Source organism: Netta rufina, assembly GCF_964035555.1.
Source record: "Netta rufina genome assembly, chromosome: 3".
In the NCBI taxonomy this organism is placed as follows: Eukaryota; Metazoa; Chordata; class Aves; order Anseriformes; family Anatidae; genus Netta; species Netta rufina.
The window spans coordinates 121373527-121396805 of record NC_140125.1 but is presented as its reverse complement, the minus strand read 5'-3'; the positions used below and the strand labels follow the sequence as shown (position 1 = coordinate 121396805).

Sequence of the window (23279 nt, the reverse complement as noted above, 5' to 3'; positions counted from 1 at the left end):
ACACCAGCCCCGCGAGCCCACCCCGGGCCCTCCCAAACAACCCTCCCCGCCCCAACGAGCGCCCACGCCCCGAGCCCGCTTCGCGCCCACGGGGGGCTCAAGAGGGGCCCCGCGTGGCGTGGGTTTGGTCCCGGCATGCCGCGGTTTCCCTGATCTGCATGGACACGCCCCCACGCTCACAGGCCACGCCCCTCTCCCGCTCTGGCCGTAGCGAGACGCAGAGCGGGGGCTGTGCAGGGGCAGCAGTTTGTGCGGGGGAAATCCTAGCTAAGGGAGACAGGAGGAGCACTGCGAGATCGGGAAAAACAAAAATCACGGGCCCTCTGGTCACGAGAGAAGAAGGAAAAAGAAGGAAAAGGAGAAATTAGCGGTTGGCCAAATCAAATTGCACGTGTAGGGTACAGGAGGGCATCGAGCGGGCAGGGAAATTGCAGGACTCAAGTGAGAAAATGGGAGAAATCAGGTGCCGGGCAATGGGGAGATGAGGTTAGGATAAACTCCTACTGTGCAAGATGCCCACAATGCAATCACAAATGAGATAGCTTCACAGAAGGTCCTGTCTGAGGAAAATTATTGAGATTTTTCCCACAGCAGTCCCAGTCACTCAAGGTGTAGAAGCCCCTAGGAGCGGCTGGCCCAGCCCTCAGCCCAGCAGTGATGAGCCCACCACTAAAGCAGTTCCACACCAACACGTTTCCTGCAGACCTCCAGGGATGGCGACTCGCCCCCTGCCCTGGGCAGCCCATTCCAGCACTGCACAGCCCCCTCAGTAAAGCAATGTCTCCTAATTTCCATCTCTGGTGGTTTTACTCGAGTGGGCAGCCGAGCTCCACCACAGCCGCTCTCTCACTCCCCCTCCTCATAGAGGAACGGGGAGAAAATACAATGAAAAGGGCTCAGGGGCTGAGATAAGGACAGGGAGATCACGCAGCAATTATTTTAACGAGCAAAACAGGCTCAGCATGCGGGGAAAGTAAGATTTATTACCTAACAAGCTAGAGAAGTGAGAAACAAAGGAAAGAAACCAAAAGCACCTTCCCCCCCATCCACCCTCTTCCACCTCCTCCCCCCGAGCGGCGCAGGGGAACGGGGAATGGGGGTTATGGTCAGTCTACAGCACTTCTTCTCTGCCGCTCCTTCTCGGTCACTCTCGTCCCCTGTGCTGTGGGGTCCCACCCACGGGATGCAGTCCTTGATGAACTGATCCGGCGTGGGCTTCCCACAGGCAGCATCTCTTCCAGAACTGCTCCAGATATGGGTCCGTACCACGGGGTCCATCCCTCAGGAGCAAACTGCTCCAACCTGGCTCCCCTACGGGCAGCAGCTCCTGCCGGGTCACCTGTTCCTGCGTGGGCTCCTCTCCACGGGCTACAGGTCCGGCCCGGAATCTGCTCCGGCAGGGGTCTTCCACAGGCGGCAGCCTCCATCGGTGCAGGGCCACCTGCTCCACCGTGGTCTCCTCCACGGGCTGCAGCGTGGAACCCTGCTCCACCGTGGTACTCCATGGGCTGCAGGGGGACATCCTGCTTCGCCATGGTCCTCACCACAGGCCGCAGGGGACTTCTGCTCCGGCGCCTGGAGCACCTCTCCCCCTCCTTCTACACTGACCTTGGCACCTGCAAGGCTTTTACAGGGAAATGACTGGCTGAGGGGGTGGTGTCTGGACCAGGGATTTGGGTATTTTGATCTTGGGCCGTCCTTTGAGAGGCTGGGTATGTGGGCTACGGACAGACACCAAGTGGGGCGCAAGTGTGTTGGGGAGCAAGCTCTCTGGGCTGATTACCAGGGCTTTAAACTAGGTTTGATGGGGGAAGGGAGGGGAGCCAAAGGTGACAGAGAAGGGCTGGGTAAGTCATCACTGCTGTCACTGTTGAAGACAGGGAAAAACTTCTGAGCTCTCCCATAGGATTGTCTGAGGGCTCCTCAGAGAAGGTAGCCTTCCCGATCCCCCGGCCAGTATCTTCTTCTTGCATCCCCCCAGGAGTAACTGGACCTGCTGCTTCCCTAAAGTGCCTGTACACCAATGCACGGAGCATGGGAAACAAACAGGATGAGCTCGAGATCTGTGTTCGGTCGTGGGGCCACGATCTCGGTGCGATCACTGAGACGTGGTGGGACAGCTCGCATGACTGGAACGCAGTCATGGAGGGCTCTGTCCTCTTTAGGAAAGACAGGCTGGGGAAGCAAGGGGGTGGGGTTGCCCTTTATGTGAGGGAGCAATTAGAGCTGGGGGAGAGTGAGGGGCAAGTGGAGAGCGTGTGGGTGAGAATTAAGGGGTGGGCTGGTATGGGAGATACGGTGGTGGGGGTCTACTACAGGTCTCCAGATCAGGAGGAGGAGGTCGATGAGGCCTTCTATGAGCAGCTGCTAGTAGCCTCACGATCACGAGCACTGGTCCTCATGGGGGACTTCAATTACCCAGACATCTGCTGGGTAAGCAACTCGGCCAGGCACGAGCAGTCCAAAAGGTTCCTACAATGCGATGAGGACAATTTTCTGACGCAGGTGGTGGAGGAGCCGACGAGGCAGGGGGTGCTCCTGGACCTCGTTCTTACCAACAGGGATGGCCTTGTTAGGGATGTGAAGGTTGGGGGCAGCTTGGGATGCAGCGACCAGGAGATGGTGGAGAACCAGATGGAACGAGGCAAAGGAAGTAAGGCTAAAAGCAGGATTGCTACCCTGGACTTCCAAAGAGCCAACTTCAACCTCTTCCTTCTTCAACCTGCTTGGGGGTATCTCATGGGATAGGCTGCTAGAAGGCAAGGGTGCTTGTGAGAGCTGGGCTACATTTAAGCAGCACTTCTTCCACGCTCAGGGTCTGTGCATCCCCAAGAATAGGAAATTGGGGAAGGGGGGCAGGAAACCCGCGTGGATGAGCAAGGAGCTCATCGATAAGATCAAAAGGAAGAGGAAGGTCCATGACATGTGGAAAAGGGGCCTGGCCGAGCTGGGGCCGGGCGGGGAGGGGCGGGGCCGAGCAGAGCACGGGGCTGTGGGCGGGGAGAGGGCTGCGGGGGCGGGGCCTCAGCAACGGGCAGAGCGGGAGAGGGGCGTGGCCTGTGAGCGTGGGGGCGTGTCCATGCAGATCAGGGGCCGCGCTGCATGCCGGGACCAAGCCCACGCCACGCGGGGCGCCCCTTGAGCCCCCCGTGGGCGCGGAGCGGGCTCGGGGCGTGGGCGCTCGTTGGGGCGGGGAGGGTTGTTTGGGAGGGCCCGGGGTGGGCTCGCGGGGCTGGTGTCCGTGTGCTGGGGGTGCGTGCGCTGTGGTGGGTGCGGGTGGTCGGGGAGGCGGGGGCATACTTACCTGGCAGGGGAGACACCATGATCAGGCAGGTGGTTTTCCCAGGGCGAGGCTCATCCCCTGCACTCCGGGTGTGCTGACCCCTGCGATTTCCCCAAATGCGGGAAACTCGACTGCATAATTTGTGGTAGTGGGGGACTGCGTTCGCGCTCTCCCCTGGTTTCGCGGTGTAAAAACAGAGCTAAATATTATGGTGGTTTTCGGCTTCAGCTTTACCGTCCTGCTGACCGGAGATTTAATAAGAGGGGTCGTAAGGAGGACGTCGGGAACTACAGGTCTGTCAGCCTGCCCATAGTGCCAGGAAAGATGACAGAACGGATCATCTTGAATGCAATCCTACAGCATATGTGGGACAACTGGGGGATCAAGCCCAGTCAGCATGGGTTCATGAATGGCAAGTGCTGCCTGACCATCCTCATCTCCTTCTATGACTGGGTGACCCACCTGGTGAATGACAGAAAGGCTGTTGACATGGCCTGCCTAGATTTCGGCAAAGCTTTTGACACATTGTCCCACAGTATTCTCCCGGAGAAGCTGGCAGCCCATGGCTTGGACAGGTGCACTCTTTGGTAGGTTAAAAACTGGCCAGGCCCAGAGAGTAGCGGCGAACGGAGTGAAATCCATCTGGTGACCAGTCACCAGTGGTGTTCCCTGGGGGTCGGTGTTGGGGCTCATCCTCTTTAATATCTTTATCGATGACTTGGATGAGGGAATTGAGAGCACCCTCAGTAAGTTTGCAGATGACACCAAGGTGGGGGAAAGTGTCAAGCTGCTGGGTAGAAAGGCACTGCAGAGGGACCTGGACAGGATGGGGTGATGGGTAGAGGCCAATGGGATGAGGTTCAATATGGCTCAGTGCTGGGCCCTGCACTGCTGATCGATGCTCACCTGAACACGAGCCGGCAGCGTGCCCAGGGGGCCAAGAAGGCCAAGGGCATCCTGGCTGTGTCAGGAGCAGTGCAGCCAGCAGGGCCAGGGAGGAGATCGTCCCCCTGGGCTCTGCTCTGGGGAGGCCACACCTCGAGTGCTGGGTTCAGCTTTGGGCCCCTCACTCCCAGAAGGACATCGAGGCCCTGGAGCGTGGCCAGAGCAGGGCTCCGAAGCTGGGGAAGGGCCTGGAGCACAAGGCCTGTGAGGGGCGGCTGAGGGTGTTTGGTCTGGAGCAGAAGAGGCTCGGGGAGACCTCATTGCTCTCTGCAGCCCTCTGAAAGGAAGGGGTGGGGAGCTGGGGGTCAGCCTCTGCTCACAGGTAACCAGTGACAGGACTAGAGGGAATGGCCTCGAGTTGTGCCAGGGGAGGTTCAGGTTGGAAATGAGGAGACATTTCTGCTCAGAAAGAGCAGCCAGGCACTGGGACGGGTTGCCCAGGGAGGTGGTGGAGTCACCGTCCCTGGGGGTGCTTAAGGAGAGGTTGGACGTGGTGCCTGGGGAAAGGGTTTGGTGGTGACATTGGTGGTGGTGGGGGGGGTGGGACCAGATGATCATAGAGGGCTTTTCCAACCCTAATCATTCTGTGCTCCCCCCCAGGGCACAGCACGGTGCTGCTGCCGTGCACAGGCCCCAACCAGGGGCGCTGCCACCAGCTCCCCCCCCCCCACCTCCCACCGTGCGCAGGAACCAGGCCGGCCACGGGCAGAGCAACATTTTACCACACAAGTTTATTTTAAATAAAACTTAACACAGATGCAGGCTTTGCAACCGGAGTGATGGACCAGACAAGCGATGCAACGGGGAGATGGCCGGGGCAGGTGCTGCGTGCCGCTCTCGGCAAACCCACCCCGGCACCCTGCGGGGCGGGAGACCTGGCCCGGGGGGGTCCTCACCCTGGGCTGCCCCGGCCCCTGCTGCTCCCCGCTGCAGCCGCCTTGGGGCTCCTTCCTCCTGGGCTTCCTTCCTCCACCTCCCCAGGAATCCAAACCTCTTCCTCCTCCTCCTCTGAGCCGCTCCCTCCCAGCGGGCGGCAGGGCAGCGCTGACCCCGTGCGCAGCCCCCCAGGCTGCCCCAGTCCCTCTGCGGCCACAGGGCAGCGAGCTCAGCCCCGGGGAAGCCCCCCCGGACTCGCTCTCTCTCTCTCTAGCTATGGCACAGCGGGGCGGGCAGGGGCAGCGGGTGCCGGGGCGGCTGCAGCACTCGCACCGGAGAAGACAACCAAAATAAATATGGGGTGGAGGGGGCGAGGGCTGGGGCGCTGGGGCCGGAGCCCGTCCCCACCCGCCAGCCCCCGGCGTATTTACAGCCGTGCTCCTCTATGGATCGACATCTATTTATTATGGAGACAGTGGCTTCCCACCGGAGCTGCTGGACGCCGAGCGTGCCGGCTCGGCCGGAGGCTGTGATGGTGCGTGACGGTGCAGGGCGAGGCGCACAGGCTCAGACCTCGAATGTCTATGGAGGGGATCGGCGCAGGGTGGCGCGGGGCGCGGGAGCGTGCCGGGGCTAGTACTCATCCTGGTCCTCTGGCTGCTGCTCCTCCAGCTCGTCGTCCTCTGGCGGAGCGAAACCCTCCTGCCGGGGGGGCACGGCCACCGTCAGACCCTCGTCGGACCCTGCCCCAGCTGCACCCTTGCCCCGGGCCCGCTCTCTCCCCATGGCGCCTCCCAGCACGGCGCAAAGCCCTCGGCAAGCCCAAGCCCTGGGGCACCCCTGGGTGCAGGCGAGGCTGGACGCTGGGGAAGGGGGGTTTTGGCCCGGGGAAAGCCCAGAGAGCTCTGGGGCTGGGTGTGCCAGCAGCCGGGCAGGCAACGCGTGCTCCGTGCTCACCTCCGTGGCGTAGAGGACGCTGACGATGCCGGTGATGATGGGGCTGTTCTCGTTCTCGTGCTCCTGGCAGATCAGCTCGATGTCCCGCAGCTTGCTGAAGTAGAAATCCCGCTCCTTCTCCAGCCCGTCCACCGTCAGCTTCAGATCCATCAGCTGTGGGCAGACGACAGCGTTTGTGTGCCGAGGGGGCTGCGGCTCCCCGGGACCCCCCCCCCCCCCACGCCCCTTGCCGTGCCCGCAGCCCTGCCCACCTGCTGGTTGAGCTCCAGGATCTGCGCGTCGGCCTCGGGGCCCCCGTTGCGGGCGGCGGGGGAGTTTTTCCGGAGGATGCTGCTGGGGACGTTGCTGAGGCGGGCCGGGTTATGCGTGCTCTTGGGGCCTGTGGGGGAGGTCCTCTGGGGGACTTGGGGCAGCCAGAGAGGGGTGGGTTAATGCCGGCCGGGACCCCCCGCCGTGGCGCGCAGGGCCGGGGGAGCAGCAGGGAGCCACGGGAGCGGGGGCAGGCAGAGCGCCGGGGGGGCTGCGCCGCAGCTCCAGGCTGAGCCTCCCCCCTCCCCGATGCCTCAGTTTCCCCAGGCAGAGCCCACCCCCAGCCCCTCTCCAGGCGGTGCTCGTGGCCAGGATGGGCTTTGCCATGCACGGAGCCGGTGGGTGCTCGGGGGGCTCCTTGCGCATGTGCTGGGTGGGCAGCGAGACCCCCGCGGGGCGCAGCACGGGGTCTGGCCTCAGTGCCGTGCCCACTGGGACCCACACAGTGGCACCAAGCTTGGGGGCAGCAGCACGGCGGCACGACCCCCCCAGCATCCTCCCAACCCATGGCATCGGCTGCTGGGGAACAGCCCGGCTGCCCTGAGCACCACTGGGGGCCCTGGGGGCACGAAGTGGGCGAGCAGGAGGCAGAGCGGGGGTGCCAGGCTGCCCTGAGCCACCCGAGCCCCCCCAGCACAGCCTCCGGTCGGGGCAGCCGTCCCCGCTCACCCCACCCCGGGCGTCCTCGCAAACCTGCTCGGCGCTGACGGTCGCAGGCGTGCAGCAGAGCAGAGCGCAGGCAGGGGCAGGGCAGGGGTGCGGGGGGCGCCCGAGCAACGTGGGGCACAGGAGGCCGGGCGGGAGGGCGGGGGGGGGCAGCGCTCTCCAGAGGGACCCGGGCATTACCTGCAGTGCCAATGGGTTTCTTGGATTTGTTGAAGATCTGATCACCTGGGTTTGGGGGGGGCGTGACGTCCTGGCCCTGCCGTGCCAGCAGCGGGTTGTACTCCTTCCCGTCGTAGTTGGCGTCAAAGAACTTCTTGAACCACTGGATGAACTCGAAGTTGTCCTGGAACTTGCCTTTCACCAGCCTCTCCACCGCGATGATCTGCAGGGGGGGGACACACGTGCTGGGGGGGGGGCTGCCGGCCCCACGCAGGCGCCGGGGACCCCCCGGCCGCCCCCCCACGGGACCTACTTTGTCCACTCCCATCTTCTTGAAGGCGGCCTGCAGCACCTTGAAGTTGTGGATGTACTCGTGCTCCAGCTTGGCCTGGAACTTCACCTTCCGCAGGTGGACGCAGCCGGGGAACAGCATGTCCATGAACTGGCAGTAGGCGGCCCCTGGGGAGCAGGGGAGGGGGACACACGGCATCACCGGGGGGTCGTGGCAGGTGCCCGCGCCCCCCCACACCCCCCCGTCGGGGACCCACCTGAGCAGAGCTGCTCGATCTTGGTGTAGTTGAGCTGCAGGGAGTCGTTGACCCAGGCCAGCATGTCGTGGCGGCTCAGGTTCTCGCTGGTCACCGAGGTGGAGTACACATTGACGGCCATGCCCCAGCTGCGGGAGAGGCGGCCGTCACGCCGGGGGGCTGGGACCCCCCCCCGCCTGCTAGGGGGGCTGCGGGATGTGGCACTAAATGAGCCGCCCACCCCCAAACCCGCAACGTGGGCTTGTGGCCCTGGTGCCACCGCGACGCCCCGGCCACGGGGGGCTGAGCCTGGCCGTGCCGGGGGGCTCTGGGCGTGCTGAGGGGGGGTAAGCAGCTTATGGCCCCCCCAGCCCAGCCCGCCAGTGCCTCCTAATCTGCACGGGGTCTGTGAGAGCTTAGAGGGGCAAACATCTGCTGGCAAACCTGTGCCCAGACGGTGAGGGGTCGGGGGGCAGAGCCCCCAGCCCCACGGCACGGCAGGGGGCTGCGGAGCTGGGGGGGATACCGGGGGGGGGCACCCAGGCACTGCCCCACTGCCTCCAGCCAAAGGATTTGGAGAAGCGAGCGCCCCCGCTGCGAGGAGCCGGGTCCCAGCCCCTCCCCAGGTCTGGAGGGGGGGGGTCTGGGGATCCCCGCCCCCCCCTTTCCCCCCCCAGCAGCGTTAATCCGCTTTCACTCTGCTGCGCAGATCAGAGATCAGGGGCTTAGGGGCCAGCTGCGAGCGAGGGCTCCCGGGGGGGGGCCAAAGCCACCCCCACCCCATGCCCGGCACCCTGGGGTGCTGCCACCCCCCTTGGGTGCCCCCCCGTGGGGGCTGCAAGGTGCCGGCAGCCACAGCCCCCCCCCGCAGCAGGGCGGCAGCCACCGCTGTGACTCAGCACCGGCCGGTGGCACCGCTGCCACCGCTGCCACGGCCCCGGGGGGCGCAGAGCTGGCAGCTGGGGGGGCACCGTCCTGCTCCCCGGGAGCCGTGGGGCCGGGGGTCCCGTCCCCCCCCCCCCCCTCCCCGGCACAGCCACCCGGAGCTGAGTCATCGCGGTGCGGAGCCACGCGCACTGCGGCTCTGCCGGGACCCGCGGCTGCTGCCCGAGTGCGGGGGGGGGGGGATGGAGACGGGGAGAGGGGCTGCGGGGTGAGGGGGGGTCTGCGGCACGCGGCCCCCTGCCGACACGCTGCCGGGCCCTGCAGGGGCTGTGGGTGGCTGCTGGGGGCATCGCGGTGCCGAGAGGCCAAACCGGGGCTGGGAGCCCCTCGCCTGGACCCCCACCCCTGCACCCGGGCAGCAAGGACCTCTCCCAAAAGGGCAGGAGCCCCCCCACGGGGCAGAAGCCCCCCGGCACAGCGCCCTGCCCGGCGTGGGGCTGGCAGCGTGGCCGCGGCACCTCTCCGACCGGCTCGGCGCGTGCATCATCAGCGGGCAGCGGGGTAATTAGCGCAGCGCGTGGGGGAGCCGCCCGACGCCCCGCCGGCTGCAGCCAGCGGCCCCAGCCCTCAGCGCTCAGCCCACCGGGACCCCCCCCCCCCCCCCCCCCGAAACCCCCGCGGGAGCCCCCCCGGCCGAGGAGGAGCCCCGAGCGCACCCATGGGTGCGGTGAGCCCGGCGGTGCCAAGGACTTTGGTCGCAGCGCGCACACGCGGCGCAGGGGGCGAATTCGGAGGCAGGGACGAATCCAGGTCAACCCCGCGCCAGCGCCCGGCCGCTCCCCGCAGCCAACGCGACGCCGGGCGTGTGCCAGCACGGCCACCGGGCACCGTGGGCACCGCGCACGGGCACCACGGGCTGTGCCGGGGGCTGGCAGGGCCGTGCGAGCTGCTGCTGGGGCAGCTTCCAGCCTCAGGACCAGCACCCGGGGCCACGCAGCCCCTTGCGGAGAACCCAACCCCGGGGGGGTGCCGGGGCCGGGGGCGCTGCCCCGAGGGGTTTGCAGATCCGCGGGGAGCCCCTGGCCCGGTGCCCCGCCAGCCGTGTTACGGGGCAGAGCAGGGAGCTTACCGCTGCGCTTCCATCGTCCCGCAGCCCGGTGCTGCTGACCCCACACCCGGCCACAAAACCGCCCGGTGTGCCTCTGTCCCCGGAACCGGGGGCACCGGGATGGGTGCCAAGGCAGGGGGTGGCGGGACGGGGCTCTGCACCGGGCTCCCGGCAGCAGAACGGCAGCCGGGGCTTCCTGGGCCGCTCACCGGCTCCTCACCGTGCCCGTCCCCATCCCCACCGGAGCCGTGGCGGTGCCCGTGCCCGTCCCCGGGCCGCACCGAGGGCTGCAGGAGGAGCGGCGGTGGCGGCGGCGGCGCCCGCCCCGAGGAGACCGCGGCTGCTATTTCGGGAGCGCATCCCGGCGGGTCGAGTGACAAACAGGCGCGGGGGACGGCGCAGGCTCGGGGACGCTGCGGTGCCGCCAGCCCCGGGGCTGCCGCCGGGATCGGGCCCCCGGGACCCCCGCAGCGGGGTGGCCGCGGCACCGTGCGCACCGGGGCTGCCTTCCTGTGGCCACGGCACCGGCAGGGCTCCCGGTGCCCACATCCCGGTGCCCGCAGCCCGGTGCCAGCCCCGGTGCTGTGTCCGTGTCCCCCCGTGTGCCGGCAGCAGCCACCCCCGGTGTCCCCATGCACCCATGGGAACGGGCCTGGAGCCACCGTGGGGACGCTCGGTGACATCCCGGGGGGCACCGGGCTCGGCTGCAGCTCCCGGTAACACCGGGTGGGCTCCAGGGAGCCTCAAACCCCCCCCCAGGGACCCCACGGTGGGGAGCAGGGAGGCGCCGGGGACCTGCCGGGCCCCGTGTCCCCCCCCCGTGGTGTCCCCACCTCGGTCCCCCGGTGTCACCGTGTCACCACCAGGGCCACCGCCACCGGTCCCGGTCCCGGCAGGGCCCCGCTGTGCGGATCCGGGGCAGGGCCGTGCCCGGTGCTGGCCGCTTACCGTGGGGCTGCGCCGTGCCCCGGGACCTCCATAACGGGGGGGCCGGGCCGGGACGAGGCCGGACGGCGCTGCCCGGGGCTGGCACCTCCCGGGGCTGCCCCTCCGGTGCCGGTGTCCGGGCCAGGCCCTGCCGGAGGCGGCCGCCCCCCCGCTGAGTCAGGCCGAGCCCCCCCGGGGCCGTTCCATCACCGGGGACACCGGGCGGGCCGCGCCGCTGCCACAACCGGGCCCCCCCCGGTTCCCCTCCATCCCCGGCTCCCCGCTCCTCCCCCCCCCCGCCACCACCACCGGCAGAGGCCCCGCCGCGCCCCCCCCCCTCCCCGTCAGGGCCTCTCCATCACCGGAGGCCCGGCTCCTGCCCGCTCTCCCGGTACCGGGATGCGGCACCCCGGCCCCTCCGGGCCCCCTCCGGGCCCCCTCCGGGCCCCCCCCGGTGCCGGTAGCGGTGCCGGTGCCGCACTCACCGCGCTCGGGCCGGGGTCGCCCCGGCCTCCGCTCTGCCTCCGCCTGCGCCGCGCCGGGCTCTCGGGACCGGGCCGGCACCGGGCGCGCACCGCGCATGCGCCTCCGCCGCCGCCGCCGCCGCCGCCACCGCCTCCCAGCCCGGGGCGGGCCCGGCCCTGCCTCGCCCCGCCCCCCGTTGCTATGGCAACGCCGCGGGGGAGCCGCCTCCACCCCCCGCCCCTCGCCCCCCGCCCGTTGCCACGGCAACGCCGCGCGCCACAGCGCCCCCTGGCGGCCGGCGGCCGGAGGGGCCTGGGGCTGAGGGGCTGCCCCCTGTCCTCCTGTCCCCGTGTCCCCAAATCCCCATATCAGTGTACCCACATCCCCCCGTGCCCGTGGCCCCACGTCCCCACATCCCATAATTTCTGTCCCCATGTTTCCCTGTGTCCCAGCATCCCCATGTCCCTGTCCCCACGTTCCCACAGCCCCACAACCGTGTCCCCACATCCCTGTGTCCTCACGTCCCCAAAACTGTGTCCCCATGTCCCCAAATCCCAATATCAGTGTACCCACATCCCCCTGTCCCAGTGTCCCCATGTCCCACCATCCCCACGTCTGTCCCCATGTCCCTGTGACCCCATATCTGTGTCCCCAAGTCCCCGTGTCCTCACATCCCCACGTGTCCCCATGTCTCCCTGTGTCCCAGTATCCCCATTTCTGTGTCCCCATGTCCCTGTCCCCATGTCCCACCATCCCTGTGTCTGTGTCCCGTCTCTGTGTCCCCATGTCCCTGTGTCCTCATGTTCCTGCGTCCCCAAGTCCCAGTGTCCCAGCATCCCCACGTGTCCCCACATCCCTACATCTGTGTCCCCATGTCCCTGTCCCCATGTCCCACCATCCATGTGTCTGTGTCCCCACATCCCCATGTCCCCACATCCCTGTGTCCCCATGTCCTCACATCCCCACATCTGTGTCCCCACATCTCCATGTCCCCATGTCTCCCTGTGTCCCAGCATCCCCACATCTGTGTCCCCGTGTCCCTGTCCCTATGTCCCTCCATCCCTGTATCTGTGTCCCCGTGTCCCCACATCCCCATGTCTCCCTGTGTCCCAGCATCCCCACATCTCTGTCCCTGTGTCCCTGTCCCCATGTCCCACCATCCCTGTGTCTGTGTCCCCATGTCCTCATGTCCCTATGTGTCCCCATATCCCCATGTCCCCGTGTCCCCATGTCCCCACATCCAGGCGGTGCCGATGCGCTGGCTGGGGCTGCCCCAGGCCCGGTGGTGCTGTGCCCCCCTCTGGGGGTCCCGGTGCCCCCACGGGGGTGTCCGGCAGCGCTGTCACTGTGTGTGCCACCACACCTTGCACACCTGCGGCCACCATGGGCTCACTCCCAGGCCGTGCACGCAGGCCCCGTGCCCCGTTTGGGGCCTGCAGCCCTAGGGGTGGCCGTGCAGGGGGGTCCCACAGCCACACGCCCCCCTCCCAGCCCCGACCCCAAGCAGGCAGCGAGGCCGGGCGCGGTGAGAAGGGGCTTTAATGAGCAAACGGAGCGGCACCGCGCGGGGCGGACCCCGCACGCCTACAGGACCAACTACGGGGACAAAGTGCACGAGCCACATTTCACATTTCACACTACCCCGGGGGGACGGGGGCGCAGGGGGCGGCGGGGGGCGGCGGCCCCCCCGGTAGCACCATGGCGTGACGGGGATGCGGGCACCGGCGGCCCCGGGGGGACGCAGTGGGATCGGAGGGGGGCGAGGGGGGCGAGGGGCCCGCCGGCACCGGGCGCGCGGGGCAGGGTTTGCACGGCTGTGCACGCGCGTGTGTCGGCGGGGGGCACCGAGGGTGGGGTGGGGTGGGGGGGGACGGCTGGGGTCGGGCGGGGGGTCCCGGGGGGCCGGAGGGGTGTGTGTGTGGGGTAGGGTCCCTGCTTCTCCCGTGTCTCCCCTAGCTCTAGTGACACAAACCACTTCAGAGTTATCTCCACGTGATGCACAAACAAGTCAAAAAATCACTGATCCAAACCCAACGTGCAAACAGAAAAGGGACGGGGCGGGCACACCTCCTGCCCCCGGCCCCGGCCCACGGGCGGGGGGCTCGGCCCCCCCCCCCCCCCCGGACCCCCACCGGCTCGGCTCCAGGAGCCCGGCAGCGGGGGTCCCCCGGCACGGGGCTGGCGCTGCGGGCGCCCCCCGGCACGGCCCCCGCCGGGCAGGGCCCCCCCAAATCCGCCGGGGCGGTGGGCACGGGGGGAGCCCCAGCGGAGGGGCCGCGGCCCGGCCGGTGCCGAGCGGGGGGGGGGCGGCCCGGGGCCCGGCGCCCCCATCCTCATTTGGGGGCCAGGTCCCCGGCTTTACCAAATGCCGCTCGACCGGCCTCCGGGGGGAGCGAGAATCCGGGCCGAAGCTCGCTTTGGAACGTGGTCATCGATCTGCGAACCTGCGGGACGGACACACGGACGGGCGTCAGGGCTGCCGGACACACGGCAGGGCCCGACGGCGACCCCAGCCCCCCCCCAAGTGCCACCACCGGCCCCCCCGGCGCCCTGCACCCACCCACTGCGCCGGGGGTCCCAGGCTGCGCCCCAGCCGGCGTCGAGCCCCCCCTGCCTCCTGCAGTGCCAGGGCTGGGGGGCAGCGACCGCAGCCCCACCGTGCCTGGGGGATGCTCACGGCCCCCCCAGGAGCACGGCCAGCACCGAGCACGGGCGGCACGGGGAGCAGGATGTGACCCCGGGGAGCGGGGAGACGCTGCCCCCCCCTCCTGCCCGCTCCCCATGGCCACGGGGACACCAGCACCGCGCGTGTCACCGCCACGGAGCCATGGATGGACGGACGGTGGACAGACGGACGGACGGCGCGTGGAGAGGTGGTGGGGACGGGGAGGGGGTCGGGGTCCTACTCTGCCTGGGAGCTGCGTACTGGGGGAGTGGGATGTGTGGGGGGGCCCCGTGCACCAGAGAAGGGGACGCACCGGGATGGTGGTGGGGGAGGCACTGGGAGTGCGGTGGGGGCACTGGGATGGTGCTGGGGGAGGTACTGGGAGGTCTGGGGGTGCCTGGCGGTGCCGGGGAGCCCCTGTGGGAGGTGGGCAGGGGGGCAGGGGGCCTGGATGCCCCCCGCTCTTACCGGACAGGCTGAAGCTGGACTCGTGCAGGTCCCTCATGCCCCCGTGTCGCGTGGCAGGCCGGGTGGGCGTATCTGCAAGGGGCGTCCCCGTCTCTTTTTTCCCTGCGTGCACAACCACGGCCACGTCCCCCAGGTACGGGGTGCGATCCACGGCCCTGAGCTTTAAACTCTGCCGGAAGGGAAGCAAAAAGCAGAGAGAGCCGTGAGCTGGGGGCCGGGACGCGGCCGTGCCCGCCTGGAGGGGCCACGGGGCGCAGGGGGGGGCTGGCGCTGGGTGCCGGGGGTCGGGCAGGGCACGGGGTGCGGGGTGCTGGGAGGACCCCCAAATGGATGGTTTGGACACAAGGGGTGTCCCTTGGTGTGGGCACGTGGGGAGGGAGTGGGGCTGGGGCTGGGAGCACGGGGGGGCCGTGGTCTGCGGAGCAAAGCGAAGTGGGGAGGGGGCTGCGGTGGGCGCAGCCCGGGGAGGAGCGGTGCAGGGGGAGCCTGCACCGGGTGCACGAGGCCCCGGAGCCCCGTGACGGTGCACAGGGACGGGGAGGGGTGGTGGGCAGGGGGGGGTGGGTGAGCCCCTCGGCGCAGCCCCGTCCCCCCAGCAGCGAGGCGCAGGCAGGGGCTGGGAGCAGCCCGTGCAGGCACAGCAGCAGGACCCTGCCCCGTGCCCCTCGTGCAGCCCCAAGACCCCGCACGGCTCCCGCTGGGGCTTCCCTCGCACCACAAGCCCCCTGCGCACCCTCAGAAGCGCCTGGGGGTGCCAGCACCGCTGGTCCCAGTCCTGGGGGTCACACCAGGACAAGCGTGAGGGCAGAGCGGGGCGGTGAGGGGGTGCCCGAGGCTTGGTGGAGGGCAAAGAGCCAGAGACAAGAGGCACTGAGGGCCCCGAAGCTTTGCACGCACCTTGCACACGCGCTGGCACAACTGCTGGGTACAGCGGGTGGCCGTCCCCAAACCCTCTGCACCGGCACCGTGGGGGAAGAGGATGGGGAAGGGCAGGAGCTGGGGGGGGTTCCCGTGCCCCGCTCCCACCCGTGGGATGTCACCGCCACGCTCTGCCCGTCACCCCGAGCACGCCGCGCTCCCACCGGCACAGCACCGACCACGGCACCGGGGGCTCAGAGCCACCCCGCGGGCACCGCCACCGCCCCGCATCGCCCGTCCCCGTCCCCGTCCCCCCCCCCGTACCTTCTCCCGCTGCACCAGCTTCTTGTAGACGGAGTCCGGGAAGGAGCGGAGGGGGCAGAACTTGCCGGTGCCCTCGGCGCACATGAAGACGCCGTTCTCGTAGACCACGCGCCCGCGGCTGATGGTGACCAGGGGCACCCCGTGGCACCGCATGTTCTCGTACAGGTTGATCTCCCCGCCCTGCACCTGGGTGCTGGCCGAGATGGTCCTTGGGCAGGGGACGGGGCGGTGAGCGGCCACCCTCGTGCAGCCCCGTCCCCGTTGTCCCCGAGGGGGTGGGCACCTACTTGGTGGCCTCGGGGTCCCACACCACGACGTCGGCGTCGGCCCCGGGGATGATCCGGCCCTTGCGGGGGTACAGGTTGTGCAGCTTGGCGGCGTTCGAGCTGGTCACGGCCACGAAGCGGTTCTCATCCATCTTGCCCCCGACCTGCCACCAGAAGGGGGTGAGGGGTTCCCGTGCGCGCCCCCCACTCGCTGTGGCGGGTGCCAGGCTGCATCCTGCCCCGTGGGGCAGCTCTGCCCCTGCCCTATATGCACGTACCACACCCCGCTCCCAGATGATGTTCATGCGGTCCTGCACCCCGCTGACACCGTGCGGGATCTTGGTGAAGTCCTCCTTGCCCATGGCCTTCTGCTTGGTGCTGAAGGGCCGGTGGTCGGAGGCCACGACGTTCAGGGTGTCGCTGCGGGGGCACGGGGCAGGGCTGGGGCACAGCCAGCCTGCAGCGGGGCTGGAGACCGGCAGTGGGGTGCTCGGGGAGCAGGGCGTGCATGCAGTGGGGTGCTCAGGGAGCTGGGCACCCATGCAATGGGGTACTTAAGAGGGCACCCAAGCAATGGGGTGCCCAAGAACAGGGTGCCCAAGGAGTGGGGTGCTTAAGGAGAGGGGCATCTATGCAATGGGGTGCTTGAGGAGTAGGGCACCCACACAATGGGGTGCTTAAGAAACAGGGCACCCATGCAATGGGGTGCTTGGGGAGCAGGGCACCCACGCAATGAGGTGCTAAGGAGCAGGGTGCCCAAGGAGTGGGGTGCTTAAGGAGAGGGGCACCCATGCAGCAGGGTGCTCAGGGAGCAGGGCACTTTGTGCAGAGGGGTGCTCAAGGAATGGGGCACCCCGTGCAGCCCAGGTGCTTGGAAAGCAGGGAACCCGAGGGGGGAGGCACCGAGGGAGCAGGGCGTGAGGGAAGCGAGGCACCCAGACAGCACCGTGCCCATGAAGCGAGGCTCCCGGGAACCCACCCAAGGAGTGGGGTGCCCAAAAGAGGAGGGGGTGGCTCTAGGGAGCACTTGGCCTTGGCAGTGGGGTGCCCGGAGAGCGTGGCATGCGGGGAGGGGGCGCGGGGAGCAGCCGGGGGCTGCCGTACTTGGCGAGCAGGCTCATGAGGTAGGCGGAGGTGTTGGTGTCCAGGCGCAGGGGCGGCACCGTCACGTAGGCGGCGGCGTGGAACCAGTCCTGGTGGTAGTAGTGCAGCCCGGTGAGCGTGGCGTGCGCCGTGGTGGTCTCCGCGTACACCACCTTCCCTGCGGGGACAGGCACGGCTGTGGGACGGGGCTATGGGGTGTGGGGTGGGTGTGCAAGGGGGGGCTGTGCGTGAGTCCTGCCTGTGCCACCGGAGCGCACGTCTGTGCCTGTGTGCACACGTGTGCTCACACCCCGTGCCCCGTGTGGCCCCGTGGCCCTGTGGGTTTGCACGCCTGCTTGTGCACACACATGTGCCCACGACCCCACGTGTCCCTGCGTGCCCCTACCCATGGCCCTGCACCTCCTGCCTGTGTGTGACCGCGTCCCCAGGGCTCTGCTGTGTCCCTGCCCTGCACCTCCCTGTGCAGTGCGCCCACGTGTCCGTGTCCGTGTGTGCATCCCAGCCACACGTGTCCCTGTGCACAGGTCCCTGTGTCCTTGCACACCCATGTCCGTGCGTGTGCCCCCGTGGCCCCACAGCTCTGTGTGCACACCCACAGGGACCCCCTGGTGCCTGTGTCCCCACGTGCCCCCATGCATGTCCCCGCGTGTCCCCGTGTGTGTGCCCGTGTCCCCGCGTGTCCCCACGTGTGCCCGTGTCCCCACATGTCCCCAGGTGTGCCCGTGTCCCCCCGTGTCCCCACATGTCCCCCCGTGTCCCCGCGTGTCCCCGCGTGTGCCCGTCCCCCACGTGTGCCGCAGCGCCGTGGGCGGGGCCACCAGACAGAGGGGGCGTGGCCAGGCGCGCTAGGCGCAGGGGGCGGAGCTTCATGCAGGGGGCGGAGCTCCAAGCCCTTCCACCGCAAAGGGCGGGGCCACACCCAGGAGGCGGGGCCAGGGCTCCCACTGCAGCCCCACGGTGCGCGATAGGGGCGGGGCCACATGCAGGGTAGGAGGGGCCTAACAGGGCGTTACCCCACAAGTGGGCGGAGCCTCGCGCTGTGGCCCCGCCCCCCGGCCCCACCCGCGGCCGTACCTTGCATCTTGGCGCTGGCGATGACGTCCCCGGCCGACATGCTGGAGACGTTCACCAGGTACACGGGGCAGTGGGTCTGCGGACAGCGGGCACGGCTGATGGGGGGCCCTGCGCCCCCCGGGGACACGGGGACACCCCCTGGGGACATGGGGACACCCCCTGGGGATGTGGGGACACCCCACGGGGACACCCCTTGGGGACACCCCCTGGGGACACCCCCTGGGGACACAGGGACACCCCCTGGGGACACCCCGTGGGGACAACCCCTGGGGATGTGGGGACACACCCTGGGGACATGGGGACACCCCCTGGGGACATGGGGACACCCCCCGGGGACGGGGACACCCCCTGGGGATGTGGGGACACCCCCTGGGGACACAGGGACACCCCCTGGGGATGTGGGGACACCCCCTGGGGATGCGGGGACACCCCCTGGGGACATGGGGACACCCCCTGGGGATGTGGGATCACCCCCTGGGGACACCCTGTGAGGACACCCCCTGGGGACGCCCCCTGAGGACACCCCCTGGGGATGTGGGGACACCCCCTGGGGACACCCCTTGGGGATGTGGGGACACCCCCTGGGGACACAGGGACACCCCCTGGGGACGTGGGGACACCCCCTGGGGATGTGGGGACACCCCCTGGGGACACCCCCTGGGGACATCCCGGCCACCAGACCGGGGCCACGGGGTCCCCGCGCTATAGGGGGGGTCCCGGCCACGCGTGGCTCTTGGCGACTCACCCTGTTGGCGATGGTGATGACGCGGTGCGTGGCCTCGGCCTCCAGCTGCGGGGAGAGCGGCGGTGAGCGACCGCCCGGCACGGGGAGCTGGACCCAGGGGGGGTGGGCAGGGGGGGCTGCGCGGCGCTCGGGGCGGTGGGTGCAGGGATGGGGGCACGGGGAGGGCGTGGGGACCCCATGCATGGCGCAGGGGTGAGGACGGGGCGCGTGGGCGGTGAGCACGCGGGTGGATGGGGTGCGTGCGGGTGTGTGGGTGGCACAGACTCATGGGGTGCATGGGGTGGCCGCACGGACGGCTGCTGGCTGGGGGCGCCCCAAAACCGAGCCCCAGCCCGAGCACAGCCGTGCCCCAGGCCCCCGCCACGCAGCGGTGCCTTGGCCGGACTCACCTCTTCAGGCCGGCTGATCTCGATGCCCTCCGGCCCCGTGATGCCCAGCTCCAGCGCCTCCTTGGCTCCCTGCGGAAAGGTGCGGGGGGCGTGGGGTCCGGCTGGGGGCCACCAAGGGCTCTGCCTGCCCCATGCACGTGGCCCCCTCCCCGCACGGCGCTCACCTCGGCCACCAGCTCGCCGTTCTCGGCGTGCACCCGGGCGATGGCCCCGAAGTCGCGGCAGGCGCGGAAGACCTGGTAGAGCTCGCTGTCCCGCAGCATGTACAGGTCCTTGTAGGTCATGAACATCTGGAAGGAGTTCACCCCCTTCTCCCGCACCAGCGTCTCCATCTCTGCCTTCACCTGCACGGGGACAGGGGCTCAGCGCGGACGGCGGCGCCGCAGCCCCGGGGTGCACGGAGAGCTTTGGGGCTGTGCTCCCCCCGCTGTGGGGTGGGCACGGGGCGAGGTGTTCAGCGCCATGGGGCAGGGACCCACGCTTCACCCTTGGGGATGTCTCCGGCAGGATTTGTGCCCGTGCCCTGGGGAGCGACTGCTGCAACGGGGCCGGGAGTCCCTGGGGTTCGTTCCCAGCCTGATCCCACTGCGGCAGCTGCATGGGGTCCCCCCCCTCCGCGAGGGGCTCAGCCCGGCGGGGACCCGGGCTCAAGGCAGCTCAAAAGGCAGCCCGGGGTGGGCAAACCCACCCAAACAAGCGGCTAATGGGATCAGCGCACAGGAATTAGCCCCGGCCGCAGCAGCTGTTCCCGGGCAGGGCGGCCCCGCTGCCCTCCCGTGGTGCCAGGGGGGGGGGCCGCGGTGCCACGCTCACCTTGGGCGCCCACCAGGTGATGCCCATGTGCAGGGCGTAGTCGCAGCAGACCTTGGGGTCGGCCAGGCTGCGGCACTTCTCGTAGGCGTCCAGCAGCGAGGTCTCCTTGTCGGGCAGCACGTGGCCGATGATCATCGTCGTCCCTCCCACCAGGGCTGCCTGCGGGTGAGGTGGGGGCGCGCTGGGGGCAGGATGCGCCCCCGGGGGTGCCCGCGCTGTCCCCAAACAGCCAGGATGGTGGCTGCACCCCCAGGGGACAACGGGGGGGTCACTGCGCTCCTGGGCCAGCTCTGTTGCAGGCACCATCCCCCCCCAAGCCCTGTCTGGGGGGGGGGGCACCCCACCTTGTGCTTAAGGTGCACAGGGAGACCAGACACGGCCGGCCACCCCCCCAGTGCCAATGGGTTGATTTGGGGGGCCCTGCCTGGAATCTCCATGGGTCTGTGGATTGCAGCCCTCACAGCCCCGGCATGGGGCAGGCTGAGCCCTGCAGCACCACAGGGCCCTATCCAGGGGGGCTGCCCTCACCTGGCAGCACGGGGGCCGTGGGAGAGCCCCCCCCCAGCACACAGCCTGCACGGGCAGCGGGGTGGGCGCCGTCGCACCCGGCCATGTCCCCGGCTCACCCGGCCCGGCTAATCCCCAAAGCTCCTTTAGGCAATTGGCCCTGGGGGGGTGCTCGCTGTGCTGCCAGGCAGCCTGCCGGGGTGGGGAAGGCACGGCACGGGGTGCCTGCGGTCACCACACTGTCCCCTCGCCGTGCCGTGGCTCAGCACCACCCAGCACCCCCACCCCGGGGCCAGGCACGGCCGGCGCCAGCCCTGCACAATGCCCGCTGTGTGCGGGGCGCATGGACGGCGGCACCCGGTGCTCGGCACCGCCAGCCCCACGGCCCCCCGAGAGCTACACTGGGGGTGTTGAGGTCCCCGGGGATGCCCCGGCCCCGTGGAGCACTGCACCAGGTCCCTGCCATCCCTGCTGGGTGCTGGGCACAGCTGGGGGCAGGCAGCAGAAGCCTGAGCCCGGCTGCGGGCAGTGCCGTGCCCAGCCACGCAGCGTCCCTGCGGCAGCACGGCTGGCTGCCAGCGCAACCAAAGAGCCAAAACCTGATGATTTGCAGAATAAAAAGAATCACAAGTCAGCGTGATTTCTCTTGGCCGTGCTGGGGAAGAGCCGGGCTGGGGGCTGGTGCTGCCACGACACGGCTGAGACCTGCGGCACGACCGGAGCTGGCAGTGACCGCAGCCGGGCACGGCAGCCAAATGCCGTCTGCCTGGCCACGAGGCTGATCCAGCACCCAGGAACTGCTGCCCTGCACCAGCTGGGGGATCTGAGCCCCCCCAGGCACAGCCAGCAGGACCGGGGAGCCCTCCCCGTGCCGGCAGCACACCCACCGTGACCGTGACCGGGGCAGTGGGTGAGCGGAGCGCCGTGCCAGGCGGTACCTTGGTGCCGTGGTAGAAATCATCCACGCAGGTGGCGTTCATGAAGGTCTGGTGGAAGTGGGTGCTGGTGTCGATGCCACCGGGGATGACGAGCTTGCCGGTGGCGTCGATGACCTTGGCCCCGCCGGGGATCATGAGCTCGCGGCCCACTTGCTGGATGATGCCGTTCTCGATGTAGACGTCCGCCTCCAGCGTGCAGTCGTCGTTCACCACCTTCCCCCCCTTGATGAGGATCCGCATGGTGGCCGCGTTGGCGAGCATGGCTCTGCGGGCAGGGCAGGGGGTCAGCCCCGTGCCGCCCCCCCCATACCCGGGGGGGGGGCTCAGCCCCGCTGCCTGCTGCCTGCCCCCGGGGGTCCGGGCAGCCCCGCGGCTGCGCACCGGCCGTGCCGGGCCATGTCAACACCGGATTATCCCCGGGAAATCCATGGGGCGGGGGGGCCACCGGGCGCTGAGTCAGGGCCTGCCTGCCCCAACAGCCCCCCCCGCTCTGGGGACCTGCACCCCAGCACCTCCCCACCCGTGGCCCCATAACCCCAAGGGAGCCCCCAGCCTCCCCTCTCACCCCCCGGCACAGACCTCCATCCGGGGGTCTGCTCCAGCCCCCCTGGGTGCCCGCACAGCTTTCAGCCCCCCCCCAGCAATGAGCATCCCCAGACAATCCATAAATCGTGTGGTAGATGAAGGTCAAACGCCATCGACTCATCTGCGTGAGTCTGGGCAAGGGGGGGGGGGGCATGGGCCAGGACCCCCCCTGGGACCCATGGACCCCCCTGGGACCTGTGGCCCCCAAGCTGCCAGCGGGGCTCCTGCACCTGGGGGCTGGGGCAGCCCCACACTGGCACCCAGTCTGTGCTCACCCCATAACCACAGCCCCACATGCATTGGAGAGGGGCTTCAGCTCTCCCCAAAGACCCCCACCCCAGGGCCCCCCACCCCAGGGACACGGTTCCCATGTGTGGGGCCGTGCCCAGTGTGGTGCTGCCCCCCCTCTGCCAGAAAAAGGCCGTGGCAGCCCCCGTGCCAGGTGCCCCCTCCACCGCCCCCAGCAGGGGCTGGCACGAGGGGGGGGCTGCCCCCCGCCCTGCATCACTGACACACTCGTGCGTTACCCCTGGTGTGCTTTATGCAGCTTTTCCTCCTTTCTCCCCAGTCCAGCCCCAAAACGAGGGCTCCCCACCAGCCCCCAGCTGTCCCCAGGCTCCCCCGATGGGCACGGCCACACGCGGTCCCCGCGGCGCTGCCGGCGAGGAGGGGACACCCCACGAAGGGTGCTGCTGGTGGGGGCTCGGGGGGGGCCAAATCCATCGGAGGCTGCCCCGAAAACATGCCAGCGGCTCCCAGCTGCCCGGCGAGAGGCTGCAGCGGCAGCAAATGGCTTCCAGGGCGCTGGACCTGGCGGGGAGCCGCGGCGGCTGGGGGGGCCGAGCCGGCAGCTGAGCATTCCCGGTGCCTTCGCAGCTGCCCAGGGAGGGGCTGGGGAGGGGACAGGGGGCTGGGGGGCACCGGGCACCCTCCTGCTCCTGCCCTGGGCTCGGTGGGTGTCACCCCGTGCCCTGTGCTGCCAGGAATGCCTTTGCCCATGCAGCTGCTCCGGCTTGGCACGTGCCGGCTGCTGGCACCAACTGCAGCCCCCGGGGCCCCTCCCCAGCCAAGGCAGCGAAGGGACCGAAGGGAGCAGAGCCGTGGAAAGCACGGCCCCGAGGGGCTGCCAGCAGCCGCTAGACCCGGGGACGTCCCCGTGGAGCGTGGCGGACCCCCACAGCGTGCCAGGCACGAGCTGTGCTCGTAGGATGGGGCACAAGCCCCGGGTGGGCTGCACGGCCCCGGGGGGTGGGATGCTCCCAGCACAGGGTGGAGGCAGCGTGCTGGGGGTGCTGGGGGTGCTGGGGGTGCTGACCACGGCTGTCTGTGTCAAATCCTAAAAGCCATGGCCCCAGAGCACCCCGCTCAAACAGGGCTCAAAGGGGCGTCTGGGCGCGATGGGGACGAGGGGCGCAGGAGAGGAGCCTCACCCGAGA

General features: G+C 69.4%; 2 protein-coding genes across 5 annotated transcripts; both read right to left on the bottom strand.

Moving 5' to 3' along the window:
* Window positions 1–4940: 4940 nt before the first annotated feature.
* On the bottom strand, window positions 4941–11285 carry MAPRE3 (microtubule associated protein RP/EB family member 3). 4 transcript variants are annotated; one of them, XM_084283570.1, is made up of 7 exons: window positions 11128–11285; window positions 7744–7871; window positions 7509–7654; window positions 7217–7418; window positions 6313–6464; window positions 6062–6214; window positions 4941–5806 (listed from the first exon to the last, which is right to left on the bottom strand). In XM_084283570.1, the coding sequence occupies exons 2-7, from the start codon at window positions 7862–7864 to the stop codon at window positions 5738–5740; spliced, it is 843 nt and encodes a 280-aa protein (XP_084139696.1). In that variant the 5' UTR covers window positions 7865–7871; window positions 11128–11285; the 3' UTR covers window positions 4941–5737. The 4 variants fall into 4 exon arrangements, with proteins under 4 accessions (XP_084139696.1, XP_084139695.1, XP_084139694.1 ...); XM_084283569.1 differs by lacking the exon at window positions 11128–11285 and adding an exon at window positions 9737–10050 and having other exon boundaries at window positions 7262–7418; XM_084283568.1 differs by lacking the exon at window positions 11128–11285 and adding an exon at window positions 9737–10049 and having other exon boundaries at window positions 6313–6440.
* A 2180-nt stretch (window positions 11286–13465) lies between these two features.
* On the bottom strand, window positions 13466–21519 carry DPYSL5 (dihydropyrimidinase like 5; the record flags this gene model as incomplete). The annotated part of the gene is made up of 12 exons (XM_084283925.1): window positions 13466–13551; window positions 14241–14409; window positions 15423–15630; window positions 15710–15852; window positions 15967–16108; window positions 16793–16949; window positions 17867–17942; window positions 18612–18656; window positions 19001–19069; window positions 19165–19344; window positions 19814–19972; window positions 21259–21519. 12 exons carry the CDS (start codon window positions 21517–21519, stop codon window positions 13466–13468), a joined length of 1695 nt encoding a protein of 564 aa, XP_084140051.1.
* Between the last annotated feature and the right edge of the window lie 1760 nt (window positions 21520–23279).

Excerpts from the sequence above, each read along its gene's own strand:
- MAPRE3 (XM_084283567.1), bottom strand. Across the intron at positions 7,419-7,508 it reads AGAAGATGGGAGTGGACAAA|ATCATCGCGGTGGAGAGGCT; the intron begins GTAGGTCCCGTG and ends CCCCCCCTGCAG. Across the intron at positions 6,215-6,312 it reads TCCTGGAGCTCAACCAGCAG|CTGATGGATCTGAAGCTGAC; the intron begins GTGGGCAGGGCT and ends GTCTGCCCACAG.